At 46.3% G+C, this 21,663-nt stretch overlaps 5 protein-coding genes across 5 annotated transcripts; 2 read left to right on the top strand and 3 right to left on the bottom strand.

The window, feature by feature from the left end:
* Nucleotides 1-201: 201 nt before the first annotated feature.
* On the top strand, nucleotides 202-535 carry F5Y00DRAFT_230496 (uncharacterized protein; the record flags this gene model as incomplete). The annotated part of the gene is made up of 1 exon (XM_048006910.1): nucleotides 202-535. A coding segment is annotated over exon 1 (218 nt), but the record flags the coding sequence as incomplete, so codon positions are not given.
* A 2,171-nt stretch (nucleotides 536-2,706) lies between these two features.
* On the bottom strand, nucleotides 2,707-8,641 carry F5Y00DRAFT_259713 (uncharacterized protein; the record flags this gene model as incomplete). The annotated part of the gene is made up of 2 exons (XM_048010921.1): nucleotides 2,707-2,769; nucleotides 2,825-8,641. The coding sequence occupies 2 exons, from the start codon at nucleotides 8,639-8,641 to the stop codon at nucleotides 2,707-2,709; spliced, it is 5,880 nt and encodes a 1,959-aa protein (XP_047867102.1).
* Nucleotides 8,642-10,790: 2,149 nt separating this feature from the next.
* F5Y00DRAFT_230481 (MFS general substrate transporter) lies at nucleotides 10,791-13,283 on the bottom strand. The gene is made up of 4 exons (XM_048006909.1): nucleotides 12,294-13,283; nucleotides 12,213-12,227; nucleotides 11,743-12,144; nucleotides 10,791-11,694 (listed from the first exon to the last, which is right to left on the bottom strand). The coding sequence occupies exons 1-4, from the start codon at nucleotides 12,597-12,599 to the stop codon at nucleotides 10,996-10,998; spliced, it is 1,422 nt and encodes a 473-aa protein (XP_047867101.1). The 5' UTR covers nucleotides 12,600-13,283; the 3' UTR covers nucleotides 10,791-10,995.
* Nucleotides 13,284-13,796: 513 nt separating this feature from the next.
* F5Y00DRAFT_16169 (uncharacterized protein) lies at nucleotides 13,797-16,402 on the bottom strand. Its single transcript, XM_048004715.1, has one exon. It carries the CDS (start codon nucleotides 16,097-16,099, stop codon nucleotides 14,216-14,218), a length of 1,884 nt encoding a protein of 627 aa, XP_047867100.1. The 5' UTR covers nucleotides 16,100-16,402; the 3' UTR covers nucleotides 13,797-14,215.
* A 2,788-nt stretch (nucleotides 16,403-19,190) lies between these two features.
* Nucleotides 19,191-21,005, top strand: F5Y00DRAFT_230474 (glycosyltransferase family 76 protein). The gene is made up of 3 exons (XM_048006908.1): nucleotides 19,191-19,756; nucleotides 19,841-20,432; nucleotides 20,482-21,005. The coding sequence occupies exons 1-3, from the start codon at nucleotides 19,459-19,461 to the stop codon at nucleotides 20,879-20,881; spliced, it is 1,290 nt and encodes a 429-aa protein (XP_047867099.1). The 5' UTR covers nucleotides 19,191-19,458; the 3' UTR covers nucleotides 20,882-21,005.
* Nucleotides 21,006-21,663: the final 658 nt, after the last annotated feature.

Raw genomic sequence — 21,663 nt, 5'->3', positions numbered from 1 at the left:
CAATCATGCGGCCCTCAGTTTTCTTGTTACAATAGTACACCACTACGACATCGTGGATTGACTGTAGCGTAACACGATATAAGGTACCCGTACGGAGAAATTACTTGTCGTGTCATAGAATCGCGTAAGCATACGTATGTCAGTTACATAGCTGCACGCGTATTGCAATACGGCAACGAGTACAGCTATTGGCTGTTGTCATCTGACTACCTTCTAGGGGCCAACACCAGTCTATATTTCATGCCATCATGTTTTCTCTTGAGAAAATTATGTGCTCTTCCCCTACCGTCCACCCTGGCTTGGTTTCTTTCATCTTTTATTCCAGTAGACCACGTAGATGAGACATCATGTCACAAACGCCTTTATGCGATCTACAGCTTTATTACGGCGGCAATATTGAGATGCGCTCCAGGGGTGGATAAAGTGGTGTTTGAAAACCATAGGGTGGTCAACGATGAATAGGCCGACATAGCTGCCTAAGAGGTAGTCAATGACCATATCAAGTAGTCGATCCAAAAAGAACAATGGTTCGTAGGCGTCATCTGTAGGTAACATGTTTATCATGGATCAGGGATTTCGCTCCTCTGGATACAGGTGTTGCGGCGCAGCGCTACAAGACATGAGGAGTACACTCTTCGAGACACTGTTCCTAGAAAAGTCGATGTACATCATCATCGCTATTAACTACAGCTGGCCTCAAAGCTCAAGGGCACACACTAAAACCAACCGTAACCTATTTAGTCGAAGAACAGCGCTAAACGCGATAGATATTGCTCGTGGTATATTTGAATCGTTCATAGTAACTTACTACTTAACCAGAGGTGATCAGTACCAGAAAATCCTCATGCGTGGCACAAGCAAGTTGCTTTAACCTAGATGATTATCCAACGTTTTGTCAACCATTACTAAACTACAGCAATGCTGTTTTGTGAATGATGTGATATTGGTCTAACCCCGATTAGTAGTTACTGATGGGAGCTTTATCAGAATATATTTATTAGACTCGTGACCAAAGCGATTTATAATCTACCTCTAATAAACCGCATGCTAATTTGTGTTTAGGTATCAATACATTGATACCGATAGCTCCCAATAAGACTCCTCTAGGAGTTGAGGTAACAACGAAAGATTTAGAATAAATGATGATTGGGTACAGCTTATTTAGATAACAGTTACTACTTGAGATATATATGAACCTTTACACATAATTCTAATAACAAGTAGCAATATATATCCGTTAATATCTTCAAGTGTGATAGTATGGGAATGGAAATTATAAATCAGGTTAAAATTTTATAAAGTTTATAAGACACATGTTGACGTGTAGTTAAGCTGAAACGACTTCAAAGAGGTAGATTTCATCAACTAGTAGTATCATAAAATAGCTTTCCGGATTCTTTACCAGAATGCCACCCATGATATTTGATCTAGTAATAGCAATATTGCCTCCTGGGCTAACCTGAATCAATAAATGAAGTCTGATGAGAAAAGAAAATGACATGCTCTTAAAAATGACAATATAGAAGAATAGAGTCCGGGGAGATGAGTATTATCAATTTAGTGAAACAACCTACGGTCAAATTATTCGCCTGAAGTTCCTAAACATAAGTAGGTACCTAAATAATCTCTCTAACTTCTATATTGTAGCACCTGTCCTTATTTATATATGATTTGTTGTCTCTTTTGCGTAGAGTATTGGAGGAACATCCTTACCATATCTCTAAATGGGTAAGCAATCAACCGGTAGTAATATCAAACTATCGTTGGAATAACATTTCAACTTGCTTAAGGTATCTTCATTAAGAGTTTCCCGTGTGATTCCCTAGGTAAGTGGTAACATCGTTGTTGTATTGGTTATTATTAGGATTATAGAATTAAGATCTAGCTATTGTTTATATATGCGTACCTAGATGTAGGCAGTGACTGCCTCACTTACAATGAGTGCCTGAGTCACTGTTGCTAGGGATCCACACCCGCGCCTACATAATGAAAAGTATCACGGTATTGAGGTAATCTTTTAAGTTAAGGCCCAGCAGTCGGGGGCTGAGTACCTAGGTAGGTACCTAATATACTCAACACCTTTCCATAGTCCGGCTTACGCATAGATACAAGACGAAGCACCATCTCCACGCTTAAGCCGCTTTGCTAACGCTCGATCTAACCTTCGATACGGCTAGTACTAGTGAATAGTACTATATTTGAAGTAGCAATATGAAGGAAGGATATACTCCCGAGTCTCATGGACACCCACCAACCCAAGTTCAGAGATCTCAACCCGGGTAGGTATGGGCGACCGAACACGCTCTAGATCAACGAAAGCTTCCAACAACGCAACGCATTTCAATACATTCCGCACGCTATATGTATTCAATACTTTTCTATAGTCGCTGCCTTGGTCTCTAGACCTAGTGGTCCACCCAACGCTATGCGATATGTGATAACTCGCTAGCACCTATCAGTTATGCATGTTCTAATGGTTTCTTTGTCCGAACACACCTGGTGTATCCTTCCACGTCTATATGTATGTAAAAGTATCTACCTGACTCCCCATGCGACCTATATTCGTTTCCATCCCGGCGGCCTTTAGTGTACACACTCGGTATTCCAAGAAAAAGCACCGCTTATGGCTAAGTTTCTATTCCGTCCCCAAATCAAGCAGGTCTCGGCACGGCTGCAGGTGGGGTAAATATCAACTTCCTTATACTATTACGCGAAGTAACTCTTCCAGAGGACTCCTTCCAGATCCTCTAGTTGCTCGTGAGTAAAATACTATTCAATATGTCAGTAAGTTAATTGCTAATATGGAGTAAAGACTGCGGCTTACCTTTTGATCAACTCCCCAGCTATCTTGTCTTGTCTTTTTGAACTCGGATAGGATACTCTTGGTAGCTTTGCCAACCACGCCTGGATCGCTTGCTGCACGTCTTGCAAGCAAGGCCAGAACTTCAGGCATCCAACTCGGTGGCGGCGTCGCGTATGGGAACGCCTCGATCAATGCTCCAAGGCCTAGAACAGCAGCATGTCTTTTCACGATTTGTTGTGTGACATTGACTGGCGTTTCTGTACCAGGCTGTCTCTTCTTCGGCATCGGGTTCCTCGCTAGTTGAGTCTCGAAACGCGACTTTAGGGTAGCAATGAAGGGGTTACGTATGGTAGCCGGGGAACATCTGATCATACCTGCCAGCGTCGCGCCTGCAACAGTTCGAACTTCAAGCTGGGGATCGGCTAGCATGTCACCCACAGCGTCAAAGAGTAATTCTCGCTGCGGAGCGTCCATCAGGAACAATCGCCGGAAATAGATGACCTGCATGTTAACAAGTGCTCTCAGACGCTGGTGCCAGCTTGTGGCGGTTCTTCCTAGACGGATCAATGCCGCAATGAATGGCGCGTCTTCCCCGGTACGGAAGGGAATGTTCGGCAGATGGCGGTAGACATGGTAGGCTAGACGCATTAATTCTGGGTCTTCTTTGACGTCCATCATGTGTAGAAGCTGGTCAATAAACGGCTCTGGGAAGAATGGAATCAGCTGGATGCACTCCTGCGACGAGAGCGTGTTGTCTAGCCATGTGAGGACCGTCTTTGACCCAGACGTATAAGAAGACGGTGTCTGTTGGCCAGGGGTACGCTCGTGGCGCCAAGCTTCCAGACGAGCAAACACGTTTCTGATGGTAGCGGTAAATTCATCACTTGGCTTGTAGGGCCGAATGCCGATGTTTGAATCTGCCTTATTCTGTTCTAGCAGAGCGCTAACATTCTCGAATGACTCGTGATATCGAGTTCTATAGATAGTGGCAATTACACGACCGATGGATTCGCGTACGGCTTTATATGGGTGGTCAATGTGCGCTAGGAAGTCTTCCAAGATGGGTTCCTCGTGGCGGTAGTGCCAGCCACAGTCGTTAATGAGGAATTCGAGAAGCTGCACTTTTGAGGATTCCTTAAAGGCAGCGTTGGAGTTCATGTCCAGGCGGAAAGAGCTCAGGCGGCTAACAAGCTCGCTAGCACGACGAGGATCCTTCGAATCAATGATAAAATGAAGACACGTGGCCCAGTACGAGAGGTTATCGGGTGTAAGATTGTCGGCGAAAATATCGAGGATCATCGGCTGTGCAAAGCCCCAGACTTCCTGCTTCATACGGACAGGATCATAAGCTGTACCAACCATCAAGGCACCCAGGATCTCTGCTGTAGCACGATGCTGGTGCTTGTCGCTTCCATCGCCGTACACTTCGCCTACCAATTCTTTGACATCATCGAACTTGAGCTCGGTTTGCCCGTATATCATGAGGTCAAAGACATGCATGAGCAGTACAACATTGGAGGTCCTGAACCTGTCGGAGGACGAGTCCCGAGGCTCCTGTTTTAGATAATCGAAGCATTGAGAAAGCCACTGTCTCGTTATTAATTTGCCGATTTGCTGCCTAGCAGCCTTCTCAACGTCATCGTAAGCGTCAAACTTTTCTGGGTCTGCTTTAAAGGCATTGAACTGTTTGCCCCAGACTAACCAGCCAGGGTGATCTGCGTCAACGTAGTATTCTGTACTTTCAGGGTGCTTGAAGCTATCCAAGAAAGCTTCCGTAAATTCGGCATCACCTTTCGGAACCGGGATGACGAGTTTGTTGATATCTTGCTCCTTCTCGCAGAGGTAGTCGCGGTAGCTGTGCCCATATACAGCACGCTGATCAATCGCAGTGAATATGTTGGAAAATGCGTTTAGGTAATTAGCCCTTAAGCCTGGGTGGGGGTCGTTTGTTCCCTTGACGACGAGCTCGATGAACTCTGGTGGCGCGATGCCCTCGAAACGTAAACAAAGGTTCGTCGTAAAGATGGCACAACGGCTAGCCGTCTTCCAGTGTGATTCCTTTGCAATCTCTGTTAATTCAAGGCCCAATGCTGCCTTTTTCTGCTCGACCCTCTTCCTGCGCTCAACAATGAAATCATGTCTTGCGTCGATGGCCTTCGAACAATCCTCGGCCGGCTTGATCAAATTAACTATTTCCTCATCGGTAATCACCATCAATTCGAATCGCTTGCCAAAGTCCATCAGCGGATAAATAGCAGTCGCTCCAAGATTCTGAATTGACGTTTTGTCGACGTTGGCTGATTGGATGTATAATCGCATCAAGTCAGGGGCAAATCTCCAGTCCCTCATTAACGTCCTAAGCAAGCTTGTGAAGAGTAATGTATACATTGCCCCCTTAATACGATCGTGGTCGACCTCTTCGAGGGCCTTGCGGAACCTCTCCAGTATGACAGGGATGACGAGCGGCCGGCCGCCTATCAATGCCTTTAGTGACGCATCTTGCGCACCCTGGGCAATTCGCCTCACGTCCGCATATGAAGAGACAGAGGATTCGGCAAGGTCAAGGAGTAAGCGCTTGTCCAGCTCGCTCTTCCTCCGGATTGATGCATTATGCTTGACCCTCTGTAGCTGATATGCATCGGCCCTCTTGATAAGAAGAGGTCTGGGATACACCTTTCGCAAACCACTTATCTTGAAAGGCGCAATGTCTGCCCTGTATAGTCGGACTAGGCGGTCTAATGGGTGTGCTGACCTCTCAAATCCCACGTCCGTAATCCACGTACGATATGTGTTATATAGAGCCGTGAAGCAAGCAACGTCATCTTCCTGGTGGGAGTTGAGGAAAGAATGTGTTCGGGAGAGTAGCCGGCCTATATCTTCCCGGAGGTTATGGATCCGGTCATAAAGCGGGGTGTCCGGTGTAAGTAAGTAACCGCTCGGATACTTAAACTGTGGCTTTGTCTCGTCATCTTCTCCCACCTCAGCTAATGGGTTATTGTCATCGTCATCATCATCGTCGCCACCATCAGCCATAATTTCGTCCTCTTGCTCTTCAGATTTCCCATTACCATTAAGGTGTCCATTAGCCTCCCCAGATGCTCGTTTCGGATCAAATAGGGCCGCAAGGCCTGAGATGACCAATCGCAACTGAGTTAATTGGCGAGAAACCTCGTCCGACCATTCTTTGTTCTTTCCTTTCCGACTAACGGGGGGGTTGTCACTCATAAACGACTCAAGTCGTTGCATGGCCCCTCCAGCTTGGGATTCGAACAGTTCAACCGCAAACTGAATCTCCTCCTCAAGAGGTCGATGCCACCGGATTGTTAAGTCCGCCGGTGATGTTGTCTTGCCCCAATCATCGACGTCTAGGCCGCGCTCTATAACATCAGGCTCGTAAAGCGAAGTATCTATGGGGTACGTGTGCGTGAGGTTAAGTAGTAAATGGTGTATATAATTGCTGATGTGAATAGTGGGGAGGCCTCTGCACTTTTCTTGCATGTACTCTGCAATCTCGAAAAGATCTTTTTTATACTTGAGCACCTCGCTTCCCACATGAACAACACACATGCTCAAAATACTCACGTGCCACACGAGAGCCCTATCCCGAGGAAGGACTTCGGTGCCGCTGCTCCGATCGGATGCAGCACCGTTGAAGTCAATTTCGTTCCGTATATTAACAATCAACATAGGAACGAATACCTTTAGTGTCTTTTCGGGGTTCACTTTGCAAAGCGCGTTGCAGATCCAAGCCATAGCATCGCGAGCTTGGTGAACTACATGACTCGATACAAAGGTAGAGAGCTTCTCTAAAGCCATGTCGAAGAGCTCAGGTGATAGGGAAGCAAACATTGGGGTCAAGGCAGCCGGTAGGGTGTTGATGATATTGTCTTCAGGGGATCCAGAGCGTACCTGCGCCGAGTCTGGTAAATTCTCCAGTAACGTGAAGACTTTTCCTAGCAGCGTCAAGATGAATTCACCGAAACCCGCGGTTGAGGAGCGCACGATGTCCGCTTCGTCTTCGTCGGTCAACTCGTTCTTATAGTCGATCTTAACATCTTGGCCCTCGCGTTCCATCCGCTCCATTTCCCCCTGGACCCATTGCATAGCAAGGCTAGTATCATGAACCTGGCTATTCTCTTTTACCAAAGTCACGAACGGGATACTGTACGAAACGCTTTGTATGAAGTTTAGGGTATACTGTGTTTTGTTAAGATCATTAGCATCAATACCGGGTAGAGCTAATGCTAATAGAGCAGTGATGTGGCATCTGAAGCCTTTCTGACTCGACATGATATTGGCAATCATGTTCAGGCCACAGAGACTAGAGGTAGTCCGGTGAACTTCAACCAGGCCCTGCAAACTCGGGTAAAACCTCTGGAGCGCGCCGGGCAGCATCAGATCAGGCTCTAGGTACGTAAGATTTTGCAGAGCGTTAAAGTACAAGCTTGTGATAGCTGAACTTTTACCAAAGAGTCCCATAAAAGTGACTTCTCGCAAACTCAAGACAAATCGGTGCTTCAGAGCATCGTTGATCTTTCGTTCGGCAGGCGTGTCCTGCTCTTCACTTTGTTCCCTGTTCCAACGAGACACAAACAACTCGCTGAGGTAATAGGTCAGCTGAGCAAGCATCTTAGACCAGGAACCGTGATTCGATGGGTGGAAGAAAGTATCGATAGACTCCATGAAGCCTTCGAGGCTATTCAATATCGAATTATCCTTGTCAAGACAATGAGGCGATAAAGAGGATATAACCCAGCGGGCGACAATATAGGGTATTGGATGTTTCTTCTTGTCTTTCTCGAGGAAGATGCCCATTCCAACCGAGTAGTCAAGCGAAGTGTATGGTGAATTCGCTTGACCAACAGGAATCTCGGTCAAACGAAGAATAGCAGTAAATATGAGATCAGACTGCTCCCGTGTGAAGACACCATGCTCGCCAAAGGGTACATGCCGACATGTCAGATAGTCTCTAGCAACCCTGGAGAATATATCGATGAAGGCATTGTCTACTACCTTGGAGCGGGTCATTAGCGACCAAAGATGGAAGAAAGTAGGTATGAAATCGGATGGCTGAGATTGCAGCTCGGTAGGAGGAGCCGGGGTCGTGGGCATTAGAATATTCAAAAGACCAATAACGATGTAGGCATTCTGTATGTCCGAAGTACTGAAGTAAGGTAGTACCTCCTCCAGGATAGCGCGCCGTTCTTTGGGGTCGAAGTATAACTGCGAATAGAGGCACAATTTCCTAAGGTGCTTACCACCCCGCCTTCTGGAAGAGTGGTGCGCAGCAGCCTCGCCAGGTAATACTAACGCCTTCAACTCTGTCCAAAGGGGTCTCCAGTCGAGGATAAGGTCTTGTTCGGGCTTAAGAGCTTGCTTCCTCCTGATAAGCGTTACAACCATCTTAGAAAACCGATCAGCCGAATTATTATCTAGACCGGGCGCAAGCGACAGATGGAAGTACAACTGTACGAGCTTGGCGCGCAACTCCCGAGGCATGTCGAACTTGAGCGCCAGCCATCCCTGAAGCTGCCGCGTCCAGTGAAGAGCACCAGGGGAGAAATCCTCAGCCTTGACGGCTATATAGAGCTGCTTCAATATTCCCTGCAAGGCGGCATCGCGGGCGGCATCGTCTTCGACTGGGTAGGGTAGTAGTTGGAAGTATGCAAAGGTGCGCGGTCGATAGCGCTTGGTATCGTCGGTATCGAGTAATTTAGAGGGTGGCAAGCCAGGCGAGGTTGCGCGAGAGATGGTATCGCCTACAGCATAAGTATTGAGGAACTGCGAAGCAGCAGAAAATGCAGCAGCTGCAGTCGCAGGGTCGAGCGCTTCATCCATGGCGGGGGTGAAAGATGCTGTATATCGTATTATATCGTATCTGAAGCTCCGCTTATAAAATTGTAATAGCGAATCGAACTATTGTTGGATTAAGGATATGTAACACAACCTTTGTTTTATTTAGTTAGTCTCGAGGGCGAGTCTCTATCTCTCTCTTCTTCTTTTTTTCTTTACACCCTGGTAACGAAGATGATAGTTGACAGAGTTTCTTTGTGGAAATCGATGGTGGCGTTGATCTCGTGCTGCAGCCAAACCAGGACGCACGCTGACATGTCGCAGCTCCCGGAGCTTGCGTAGCTAGCTTCTCTGCAGTTTAGAAAGCTCTAAAAGGTGAATGATCTGCCCAATGCACCGCACCACCGCACCAAACCTTTGGGTAGAATAAGTTGGGGTCCTAACGGCTTTTTCACTTTCCCCTCCGAGCCTCGTTACCAGCACGGGATCGCACCGGGTGAAAAGACTTCAAAATTTACAAATTATCGTACGGGCAGTAAAGAGAAACTGACGCCGTTGATAATGATGTTGGGGGGGTAGTAAAGCAGTAGTAGATGGAGGTGGGACAAGTCAGAAAGAGAAGGGGAAGATGTAAATCGACGCTGGTTGAATACTAGTGTAGGTAGTTGATGTCGAAGTGGGGAATTTAGTAGGAAAGTCAATTGTCAATTTAGGTCGGTAGGCCAGTTACTGCGCCTGCTTTTTGTTCTCACCAGTGCCAGTAGGCACACAGAGCAAAGCTAGAGGCAGAAGGACGAGTACGTAATTAGGCAATTGCGATGATTACCTTAGGTAAGAGGTAGTTACTCACGCACTCGCGAGCGCATGACAAGTCTCTATAGCAGCCTAAGGTGGTACCTGTAAACTGTACCTGTAAACTGATTATCAATTCTTCCCAATACACAAACTCCTTGCAGCGACTTTGACTGAAAACAATCAATACAATAATTCCGAGCGCAAATCTTCAATATTTCTTTCCAATATTTATATAATAATATCTCAAATGCGTTGTTATTAAATAATGTAATTTCTATTTCTTTCTACTTTTCTTCTTCTTTTTTTTTTTCCCCTTTTCCCTCCCTTATTTGTTCGTTACGATCTTATTCTTGAGCCCAATCTAGTGCATGCAAATACCAGATCGTGAGCCTTATCGACAACAGAATAACGCTCAGTAACACCAACTTGCAACAGCTCAACAACTACTACTCGCCACAAGTATAGCATAACACAAATGTATTCCTGTGTGGAAAGTTACAGCAATGCAATCATAGGAACGCATTCATACTTATCACATATCATTTAACAGCTTCATTTCATGAGTACTAACAAGATGTTGTTGGCTTACAAAGGGGTCACTTTCATAGGCTCAGCTTGCTCGTCAGCCAGTACCCAAGGCATGTTAGGATGCATGTTAGGATGTATCGTAGGCTTCTGTACTACATCATGCACCTAATCACAGTGGATAATCCGGTCAAGTCTTTGGATCGCACCCGATTTGACGGACTGAACTCCCGTATATCGGACGGGTCGAATTGCCTAACCGTCACGACTCGCCACATTTCTTGGGAGCATCTTCAATTAAATAAAATTAAATAGCCACAAAATTCTCTTGCTTTTCTATTCCGTCGAACTAATAGGAAGAGAAAACATTATATCCCTCCCGCCCGGTTACCTGCGTCCTCCTGGCTTATCCGATTTACACGACTTGCGGCACAGAGGATAAGTACATTGCTTTTTCGTATAAGCTCTTGCTGACAGCAGATCAACACAGTCACATGATATCTTCTTTCTCTTAGCTCATAGGTTGACGTTCGTAGGGATCCTATCATTAATCGTATCCCCCTTACCGATGCTTCTGGCTTCTGTTTCACAACCACGATATTGTAGTCCTGCAGCCTAATATCGGCTTACACAAGGTAAGTTGTCCTAGGCCAGAAGCAAGCCAAATAGCCCGACGCATGGCCATGACGTGATAACAGCGGATACCAGAAGACGTTGATTCGGGGGCGCATCGGCGTGGCGGCATACACATATATATAATATATCATTGTCTGGAAGAAGGCAAAAAGTAAGAGCAGAGAGTAGAATTCAGACGAACCTATAAGAATGTGACTACTGTAATATTCGAGTTACCTAGAGCTGACCGAAACGTCATCGGATCTTGCCTACCTCATATGTAGGTATGTACACAGTTCTTATTCAAAGAGTTGTAGGTTGGAGAAAGAGACTTGTCTAAATAGATTTCAACCAATTCGGAAACTAAATATACTCATATATTGGTAGCCTATTCGAACCCATAGCGTCTAATCATTCTTAACTAACCGTCTACCTAACTACTAAGGTCCTTAACCATTGGATATTCACTCTTTCTTCTTATTCATCGCCGGCAGCCCGATCCATAAAAGGAAGATGGCAGCAAGAAAGGCGAGAATAATAGGCTGCAGCACCTCTACGCCCCTTGCCTGTGCAATCGCTCCGACTGCAAACGGTAGGATAGCTGCGCCACTGCCACCGAACGCCGCAGCAAATCCGATAGCACCGACGTGTAGATGTCGAGGGAGTAGCTTGGACACGGCGACGATCGCAGCAGGGAACAGAGGCCCGATGAAAAAGCCCTGAAGTCCTACAGCTACGGCAGAAACGTAGAACTGGGGCACAAGCCAGAAAAGGAGTTCGAGACCCATCGTTATAGGAAGGTATATCATGATTGCGCGCTTCTCTCCTAATCTCGGTGTTATGAACCCTAAGACCACACGTCCGATCGTCAAGCCGAGCCAGAATCCGGTGGCCGTCATACCGCTAGCGAAGGGCTCGCCGTTTCGTACTTGAATCATAAACTCGACGATCCAGCCTCCCAGAGAGACCTCAAGACCGACGTAACCAAGTAAGAACAGGGAGCAAAGCCAAGTGACACGAGCCGCAGGCTTCTTAAAAAGGGCTTCCTTAAGACTACCCTGGGACGATTCGGAATGCTTCGTTAGGGATTCCCTGTACTCGCGCCCTGTTGCTTTCCAGAAGCAGCTGACTGAAACAACTACCTCAAGCCCAGCCATTCCGATCTAATCCAGTCAGCTCTATGTCTTCCCCTTTAGCATCGACCAACTCACCATAAGATAGTAGAAAGCGTACCACGGCAAGTTACCCTTGGTGATCATAGTCGTGGCAATTAGCGGGCTAAGAACAGCACCGACCCCATAGAGGCCATGCAGAAAGCCGAGCATCTCATTCGCGCGAGCCATGTTACCGATCCACGCATTCCAAGCAGCGTCCGCGATGCCGTTTCCGAAGCCCGCGATAATAAACGTGATCACTAAGACTGGGTAAGGCGGATGGACAGCAATGATTATGTAGGCCAAGAGATGGCAACCCGAGGAGATGAAGGCAACACCCCTTTGACCTGCCTTAAGGTGGATGATATTGTTCAGGAAGGCTGCTACCGTATATCCCACGAAAGGTGACAGGAAAATAAGCGATACAATCAGATACGTAAGATCATAGTGTGCTTGAATCTACGCTCGGTGTCAATCATGCGTTTTATTCAGATCGTGGCTCCGTATAATCCAAAGAGCTGCCTTACATATGGAATGAGAGGCTATCCAGTGGGTTCTTGTCAGCAAACTTGTTTATATCTAATATGGATTCCAATACAATAACTCACACCGTAAGCGGCGTCATTAGCGCCCATGACGACGAACGACCAAAAGCACGAAGCAACCCGTGGGATGTTCTTGCGCGGGTAGTTCCATCTTTGCACAACGTCCGTAGTCGTGCTCGGAGGTGGAAGCGAACTCGTATCCTGCCTTGGAGTAGTATCGCCGTAATTGCTACTCGTCTGACGACTCGATCCCCGGACTGGTACGTCGACACCATCTTGTTTCGACAACGGAGTTGATAAATAGACTGGCTCTAGCTCTACCTCCAGGACTGAGGTCGAAGAACTTCCATTTTGCACATGCGTCGCCATGACGGCAAGATGACTTGCTCGTTTTCTTTGTCTTCGAAAGCTACGAGGTACCACGATCTTGCGATTTCTCAAACAGACGAAAACTAAAGAACGAGAAGCATAGAATCCCAACCTAGAAATTCAATAAGACCACGTTGTCCTTGTCTCTTATGTACATGCCAACGGGGAAGCTTCGGTCAACGACCCGGTCTCCAGCGGACTGGGACCCATAAGCAAACAGACCGCCCGCGGTAGGTTCGCCACTTTCTTTCTTGGCCATCGTGTAGAGCAGAAACCAGGTCGGGGACCCCAGAACCGCGTCGGTAGAATATCGGATACTCCACATCTCGCATTGGGGATTGGGGGGGTTGATGATTACGAGGTTCCGTCGTGGGGTGGATATGCCCCGAAAAAGGAATCTCCGCCTGCGGCTCAACTCCGACATTTCTGTAGATGAGACCGGCATCGGTTACTGTCGCATCTGCTCCTCGGGCCGTAAATCCTCTTCTCATTCCATCGTCGCTCGCCGGCTTGACTCACCGGTCAATGATATTGGGGCGGGGGTTGAGGACGCGGAGCGGTCTTCGTATAGGGTCGCGATCGCAACACGTTACACAGATTTGTAGATGAATATGCTAATACATATCTTCCTAAATGCTGCAGGAGGCCCCTAATATATTAAAATCAAATGTCATTAGCGCATAGTCAACTTCTTAGCGTGTGAGTGCAGCACTCTATAATTCTGTAGAGTTCGACTAAACTCGAAGAGCATTATGCTCCGTTTTCTTTTATAATGGGCGAGTAGTTTTCCAAGTAGCAGTACTGAAAGGCACCCAGGTAAAGGTTTTAGTCGAAAATAGATGGTTATCTGATGTAAGAAACAATCCCGCCAGACTTCGACTAAATAGGTAGCCGGGTGTACACCTTGGAGATGAGCAACCAACAGTATACCGAAAGTGTTGGTTAATAAGAATCAGAATCAGAACTCCCATATGTACAAGGTATTATAAGGATATAACGGAGGCTAGGTCCTATAGATGAACATACACTGATCAAGCTAATAAAGAATACGATTATACTCCTTACTACATACCATCATCTCGTCTACATCCACCTACCCTATAGGGTTTTATGGTACTTAAAACTTATACCATACATAGGAAGTATTGGGATTTAATAGGTAGGGAACGCACAAGAGTCACATGAATCTAGTAATAAACCTATGTTAGTCAACATAATAGATACCTAATTTCTTTGTAACTGCTTGTTGCTACGGGAGTTGACCACTCCGTTGGATGCTGCATAACTCAAGCAGCTCCCTTCTCTCCTCTATTGGATACACGTGATCATAATGGGCCAAAACCGTCCCCCTATCCAAACGCCGTGCAGGTAAGTCTCTTGATCCAGTCCCTAGAGCTTCCCAAAATTCCAGTTCTCGGCTAGATCCAATCCTTTCCGAGAAATACCGTAACCAATGATGCAGGTTTCCTATTTAATCCATACCGCAGACGCCCCTTTTCTTCCCAACTCCGGCTTATGCGAGTGTATGATATGATACAAGTTTTCTTCCTCGTTCACAAAACTGATGTGACTCTGTCTCCTATTTTTGATGCTGGTTAATAACATGGCTGGCAGCCCTACCGCCCATGCAGCTTTCGAAACCAGTGTGACATGTTCTTCCATTTCTGGTGCTTTGCTTTTCGGTCTTGGTCTTCTCTGTCGGCTACTCGCACTATATTCCGAACTGATGATTTGCACCGAATGCTGGGGGTTTCGCTAAATTCGATTTCAATGGGTTTGAGGGTTAGGGGGTTGGCTGAATAAGATGCCGAAATAACCCGATGCCTCGTAGACAACGAAGATGATGCTGACGATGTAGAATTGCTTTGTGAAGCAAGGTCAATTGGAGTGAGCGTAGATGGCGAATCCAATACGGCTACTAACGAACTCGCTTGGCTCCGATCCGGGAGGCTTACTTCCCAATCGCCTTTGAACCCTCGCTTATTCTTCGATTCTTGCTTAGGGCTACTTCTGGCTCGGTCGCGTGTTTCTATCTCCGTGGCGTCCGACTTCTGTATGAAGCCAGCCCCAGTGGATGTCGCTCTCCTAGGCAAGACGTTCGGTGTAAGCTGATCGCCCATCCGCAGGGCACCTGGGAGTTTCCGTCGGCTACCAGAGCTAAGAGCACTAGGCTTTGAGGCCATCTCCAAATTTACACTCACGGACCGGCTGCGTGCTGATGCGTTTGCGCCTACCGGTGTGGTGGGGGAAGTCGGGGATAGGGTACCAAAATCTGCCGGCTTCCAATTAGGGGACCACCCGTGACGAAGTATTACCCATATGGCTGAGATGGTAATGAATGTTTTCTGCCAATCTTCGACTCGCTGAGTCGTTCGCTCAGAAGCGTTTTCTCCGTTGGCGGGAGAAGTAGGTGTTGATAACACAGGAGAAGTCGGGGGATAACGGTTAGCAGACTGCGAGACAGTTGTGTAGGAGTCTAGTATATCGAGTGAAGAATTTGTTAGGGTGGCCATGATAGGATGGCGTCGGCAGTTAGGATCGATTATGCTAAAGGTGAATTTGCAGTCGGGCACAGGTATCACAGGCGTGGAACCCGGCGAGGTCGGCGTGACTGGTAAGGATTTAGTTGCCATCTGCTTGCGAACCCATCTGGCTGTTGTGGTGTTTCCATTCGAATCAACAGTGACGAACTCATAGGAACAGGAACCAGCACCGTTGAACCGTGGCGTTGCGGTCCAGACTGTCCCGTCGGCTAGCACAATTTCGGCTTTGTCTTCCGTCAAAATTGGACTTAATATCGCTAACAGCTCGCGGGACTTTAGGTTATCGTCATCGCCATCGCTTTCTAACCCAGAAGCTTGCGCATCATAGTCTTCACTCTTGACCAGCATGATATCCCGGATACCTAACTCTCGCTTGATGCGGGCGATGAGAGGAAAGCGCTTCAGCAAGGGTACGATCAAAGGCCCAGCTATCGCAAAGGATGGAAATACGTCAATAGCTGGCCTTGGGCGCTTGTTAGCTGCTAATTGCTGCATCTGAAGCAATAGCTTGGGTCGTATATGTATTAGAAGCTGCTTGCTGCCCAGCCTTGGAGGCGGGTGCGCAAGGAGAAAGGTAGTGCTTTTCCGCATGGCTCCCCTCCGGTTGCGACGAGCCGAAGACGACACGCGGCTCGCGTCACTATCGGATGCAATTGAGCCTTCATCCTCGCTCATTACTTCTGGCTTGGCCGTCGTCGAGTCGCATCGGGGCTCTTGAAATCTCACAGTAGCGTCGGGGGTCCTAGGTATATATTCCGAGAGAGGACGAGGTCGTCGTAAATCAGGTGAAGTAGGTTCATTAAGTGAGGGTGAAGTACTAGGGTGATATGAGGAAGATCGTTTTATAGGTGCTGCAAAAGCAGATCGCAGAAGAGGATTGCGTCGATGACCAGGCTGAGGGTTCGGCCGATTTGAATACTCATGGCCATGCAGGCTCGCTCCCGAATGCAGGAACATTATGAGAGAAATTCCATCCAAGCTTCCACTTTCCGCGGCTTTGAGTGGGGAGGAAGCTTTTTACGACAGGCTCAAGTTGAATATCTAGGTAGTCGCCGGGTAAGTCTCAATGAACAAGCAACCAAGTCCTACGCTACCACAAGACCGATCATACTGTGTCTTATGGTATACAATTCTACGGCTCCCACAGATTCCAGGTTGACCTTTTAGGAATAAGGCGGGGAAGGGGAAGGGGAAGAAAAGAGGCTCAAGGAATATGGAATAATAGTCGTATATTCGCGGAGGCTGAGTTTTAAGAGGGAACCGGAGCCGTAAAGTAGGAGATGATCGCATACAACGTCGAAGCAGTATTAAGGCGTTAGGTACATAAGTAGTTAACGCAGTAAAAGGTTATTGGGGGAGACGTAAGGTAGATCAAGTGGAGAGCTGAGTCGTGGCCTGACAGGCTGAACGCGTATCGGCCAAGGATTGGGGGGTTACTTCAATGCAGTGGTTAAGGGGGCGGTAGAGGAGGTAGAACAGGGTAGGGGTGGTTTCGAGGGGTAAAGACAAGCCAAGGATATGTGTATATATTCCCAAATATACACCCATACATAACATACATATATTAAGCATATATGTGTAAGGACATATATATGTGTACGGGAGCGGCGGCGGATCTTGATCGTTGTTTGACCATGTGCGTGCCCCGTCGACTTGGTAAAGTCCCACTGCTTTTCACTGATTCCACTGCTTCAGCTTCAGCTCGGGTTCGGATAACAGGCCGAGCTTTCTCGCTAAGACCCGCTGTCGTCTGAAAAAAAGGTCCCACCAGAAAATAAGAATCAGTCTTATTAGATTCAAGCCGAGGCTGGATTTTAGTTGCTTTAGGTAGCTTTGGTATCCAAGCTACGAAATGCAAGTTACGGTATGTATGCACACACATACATGAAATACATACGTGTAACGACTCATTAGCTTTGACGTTTATTTTTTTTTTATCTTTTCCTTTGCATAAACAGATTTACAATTTCGTCAGCAAAGAAAGAAAAAAGAGGATCGTCGGGATTGCGTATGTAAGCTTGCCAAGTTTAAATTAAAAAAAGAAATACACGATACATGATACGTTTAAAAGATAAGATCGTAAGGGATCGCAAGGTATAACAAGGGCGGTGGGAAATAAAAATGGTAGGCTGGGTAGTACTGGATGTTGCAGTTCATTATTATTGTTATTGCGGCAAGTAAACCATAATTTGTGGTTGGAATGGAAGAATGCACTTCTTAATGTTCCATGTCTGTATGTCCCACAATGATGCGATTACGAAAAATCGGTATACAAAAAATCGACAGGGGCGGAAAGATCAGATAGTGTCATCGGAACCTGGTTGGCCGGCAGTTAGTTATGCAGATGGCTCTTATTACAGCTATTACAGCAGAGTAGCAGTGTGTACACCTCCTTAGTTCTTAAGGTTCCAACCTTACTACCAGGTCTACAGGTATGTAGCAGTCTGGGCAGCTGTATTGGAGGCTTGTTAGGCCGCCCCATAGGGCAGAAAACCCACCGCGCGGTTTTCGGCGTTCTAGGCTTCCATATTCTTCTCCCTTTAGTTGGTGCGGTTTCTAGTCTGACCACGGATTCCTATTGGTTCGATGCATGTGCTCGGCATTGTATAACCGGTCTGCTAGGGGCCGATCACACCGATAACATTCCCACATGTAGGTACACCATCTTCCGTTCCTGTATGTATGTAACGATGTCTTTCTGTAAGTAATCGCCAACTTGGGTAATTGCTCTGTTGACGATGTCTTCATCATTTGATGATTTTACGATTTCAACTCATGACGAACTTAGCGTATCCAAAATCCATAAAAGGTAGCAAATTTCCGACGACGTCACTTCAAAAGGTTAAAGATCGACAATATTTATTCGTCTGCCTAAAGAATAAAGAATCTCAAAATAACTACCTCGGGTACCTAAAGACGTACCTAAAGACGCAGGCTTTACTACCTACCTACAACAGCGGAGCGGTGACTTCGATACTATCCTCCTTAAACCCGCTAAGACAATAAAGCAAAAAAGGTCGAGACCAGAGCTGCAAGATGCAAGATATGTTGTCCCATCAGCCCATCCACCTCGTTAGTTAGCCTGTAGCCCTTCCGCACGTGTATCCAATCAGGGCTTCATGAAGGAATCCTATTCATATGTCGGTGAGAATATAACATAATACAAGGTCTGATGATCATAGAGCCATGTGCCTTGAGTAGCTCAAGTTAGCAGTTCGTCTCCATAATGGTCTCTATCGAGTATCATAGAGTCCCTAGACTCGGCAACGAGGTACGAATTCGGTCATCGTTTATCCTCATATTCTCCGTCCGCACCGAGGTTCGACTACATAGGTACATGTTATTATTCCACGACAATATGTACATACTCACAAGCGGCTTGTTCGGATAGTTGTCAACAAAGATTTTCAACGCTTCCCGGGAACTAAGAAAGAGGCTACTTCTAGTTTGCCGAGGCCGAACTTCAAGTGCCACAAACCCGCGAAGCACAAAACCCGTTCGGGTCAAGATGTAGGTTAGTGTGCTCTTACAGTGCTCAAACCTAAGACAATGACGACATGCCGTGATTCCCGTCTGAGCGTACCTAGAATTTACAATATAGTTGACATCAAGGATCGACCACTCATCATCACTTATGATAACGTGGCTACGCCCCAGGTTTATCCCATCTTAGAATTACGTTCGCTTTCGTTTTCGCTTTTGCAATAGGCGGTACCAAGTTAGAAATATGGAAATATGCAGAAATATCAGATGCATGCGCTTCAAGCCGTTATGCCTCATGCATGTTTCCACAATATCCACAATATATGCATTGAACAGCCACTGCAAAAGCCACGAAAGCCAAGATTTTACACATTGGACATAGGTACATATTAACCTTAAATTGTGGGCGATCGAGGGAGACGAGCTATGTACCTTATGTATGCGAGGCTGGTCACATTGGGAGTGACCACTGCTTGTTTAGGATAAAGACTTATGCCTACTATGTAAGCCAAGATTAATAATGACCATCGAATCGTCTCGACAGCAGATGATTCTTTCATAATTTCCATGCCTTCCAGAAGTATTCGTATTCGTATAATATACGGAGTGTTACCTAATCGCATGATTAGATATCTAAGATAAGACACGTGCGCAATTGATTCTCATACTATTAGCCACACCCAAGCTGCCAAGCTCAAATCGTTGTGGCTCGGAAATTCCAACCTTTTTCAGCCCCTGTTACATATTCGACGCCGGTCACGAGATACCCAAAGGTACCTAACCTAAGGAGGTACGTAGAAACAACAACTCGTGGCCATCTTTACTTTTCAATCATGCCCTCTCTCAATTCTAAAAATCCTATTAGATCACTAGTTGGTTCATTTATCGCCTGGAAATCATTACTACTACTTATTGTTATCGGGAGTAGCGTCGGTCCAGCTTACGACACCTCGAGTACTCTACTATTCCCTGAGATAACTTCATCCCGCGAACCTCCATTTGATTTGGCTACAAAGCTAACAAGATGGGATTCTATCTATTTTATACAAGCCTCTCGTCGAGGTTATGTGTTTGAGCAGGAATGGGCATTTGGCATGGGGTTTCCAACTGTCATTTCTTATCTTAGTCAAGGTCCTTAATCCCATTTTTTTCATCATATTTTCTTATGTGATACTGTCTATTGCACCCGTTCTATATGCTGATCTGTTCCAATAGGACTTTCTAGCTTAGGAATTCAGGCCCATGAATCCCTCGAGCCGCTTATCGGGATATTGATAGCTCATACATCCCATCTGCTCTCTGTGCTTGCCTTGTATCAGCTCGGACTCGTTGTCCTAAGAAATCAGCGGCTGTCATTTATCGCAGCGCTACTGCATATCCTGTCTCCAGCTGGACTTTTCTTGTCAGCTCCATACAACGAGAGTACCTTTGCTTTTCTATCTTTTACCGGCTATCTCTTCTTTGCGAAGGGTTTACTTGGGCCAAAACGAACCTTTGCCCACGATGTAAGCTTGGTCGCTTCAGGTATGTGGTTTGGCTTCGCCACCACATTTCGTAGCAATGGCCTATTCAACGGGATCCCATTCGCAATTGCACTGGCCCATGAACTTACTATGCCACCCACTCTAACTAGTATTCGACGACGATTTGCCCTAATCTTGGGAGGGTCGGCGATAGCAGTTAGCTTTGTGATTCCACAACTTATTGCATTTCAAATATTCTGCTCCGTTCCTTCCGGAACCAAGTTAAGACCTTGGTGCACGAGCGTGTTTCCTAGTATTTACTCCTTCGTTCAAGCGCGTTATTGGTTAGTAGAGAGTCGTTTCTTATGTCGATGACGCTAACACCAGTGTTAGGAACGTTGGCTTTCTGCGTTACTGGACTCCATCAAATATACCCCTTTTCTTACTTGCTGCGCCAATGATTTACATTCTTATAACATCAAGTCTAGAACTCATCAGACGGCCTCTGAGTATCACATCTAAGGAGTCCATTCCCGTTAGCCACGCTTATCTAACAATACTAGTCCGTTCCATGGCCTTATCCCAGTTCATCTTAGCCGCTTTATCCATCACAAACTATCATATCCAAATTATCACGAGGATTTCATCGGGATATCCACTTTGGTATTGGTGGCTGGCAGGGCTTGTTGCTGAGAAAAAGACTTCGGTATTTGGAACAAACGTGGTGAGATTTATGATCATGTACGCCGCCATTCAGGGAGCCCTCTTTGCCTCATTCCTTCCTCCGGCTTAATGCGCATCATGTGTGTTACCGCGTACTCTATTGATGAACTCTAGGTTCCAACCTATATAGTCGTCGTTTCTCCTTTATCATAGCATGTAGAACAAATTAGAAATCATAGCATCATTATATCGCAGCCGCTCTATAACCAGTGCCGCCGAAGAGATGGTAGTTATTCATATCAAGCATCGCGGTCCGTAGCCTCCAGGGGGTCTAGTTTATGACCACAGTGTAAACATATAATCACAAGACAAGAAAATTATTTCGTAGCAGGCACGTTCTCTCACCTTTTGAATACAGGTAAGGTACGATATTCTACAAGAGGCTGCTGCGAAGCGCCTTCTACCTTAATACTAAAATAAACGTCGATATCATCCTCTAGTAGTATTTTAAAGGTGTTTGCATCTCCAATGGCAAGCACCACCTTCTATTTACAACTCGACTAGTTAGATCGCCACATTACTGACACCTTGCCGTCAAGACTACCTAGACAAAGACCTCTTCTCCTTCTACACATACCTATGATAGAGTATCGTCTAATTCACCCCAAAGATCTCCGAATTGGGCAGGCACTCTTCTCTGGCGATCCAGGAACGGCAACTGCCTACAATCTATCCACGCCACACCAACGCAGGACTCACGATCTTTTGAGTGTATAGGAAAGTGCGCTGATAATGAAAACGCACTCTACGCCTCCTGCCCGAACGTCACTCCTCAGTCATATATAATCCAGAGGTTCCTCTTCATAACGTACCTTCTATTATTTTATTTCTTATCAACTCCCTCCCAAATAT

This window comes from Daldinia vernicosa (genome assembly GCF_022497035.1).
Source record: "Daldinia vernicosa strain CBS 139.73 unplaced genomic scaffold F5Y00scaffold_11, whole genome shotgun sequence".
Classification (NCBI taxonomy): Eukaryota; Fungi; Ascomycota; class Sordariomycetes; order Xylariales; family Hypoxylaceae; genus Daldinia; species Daldinia vernicosa.
This window is presented reverse-complemented; position numbering and strand designations above follow the sequence as displayed.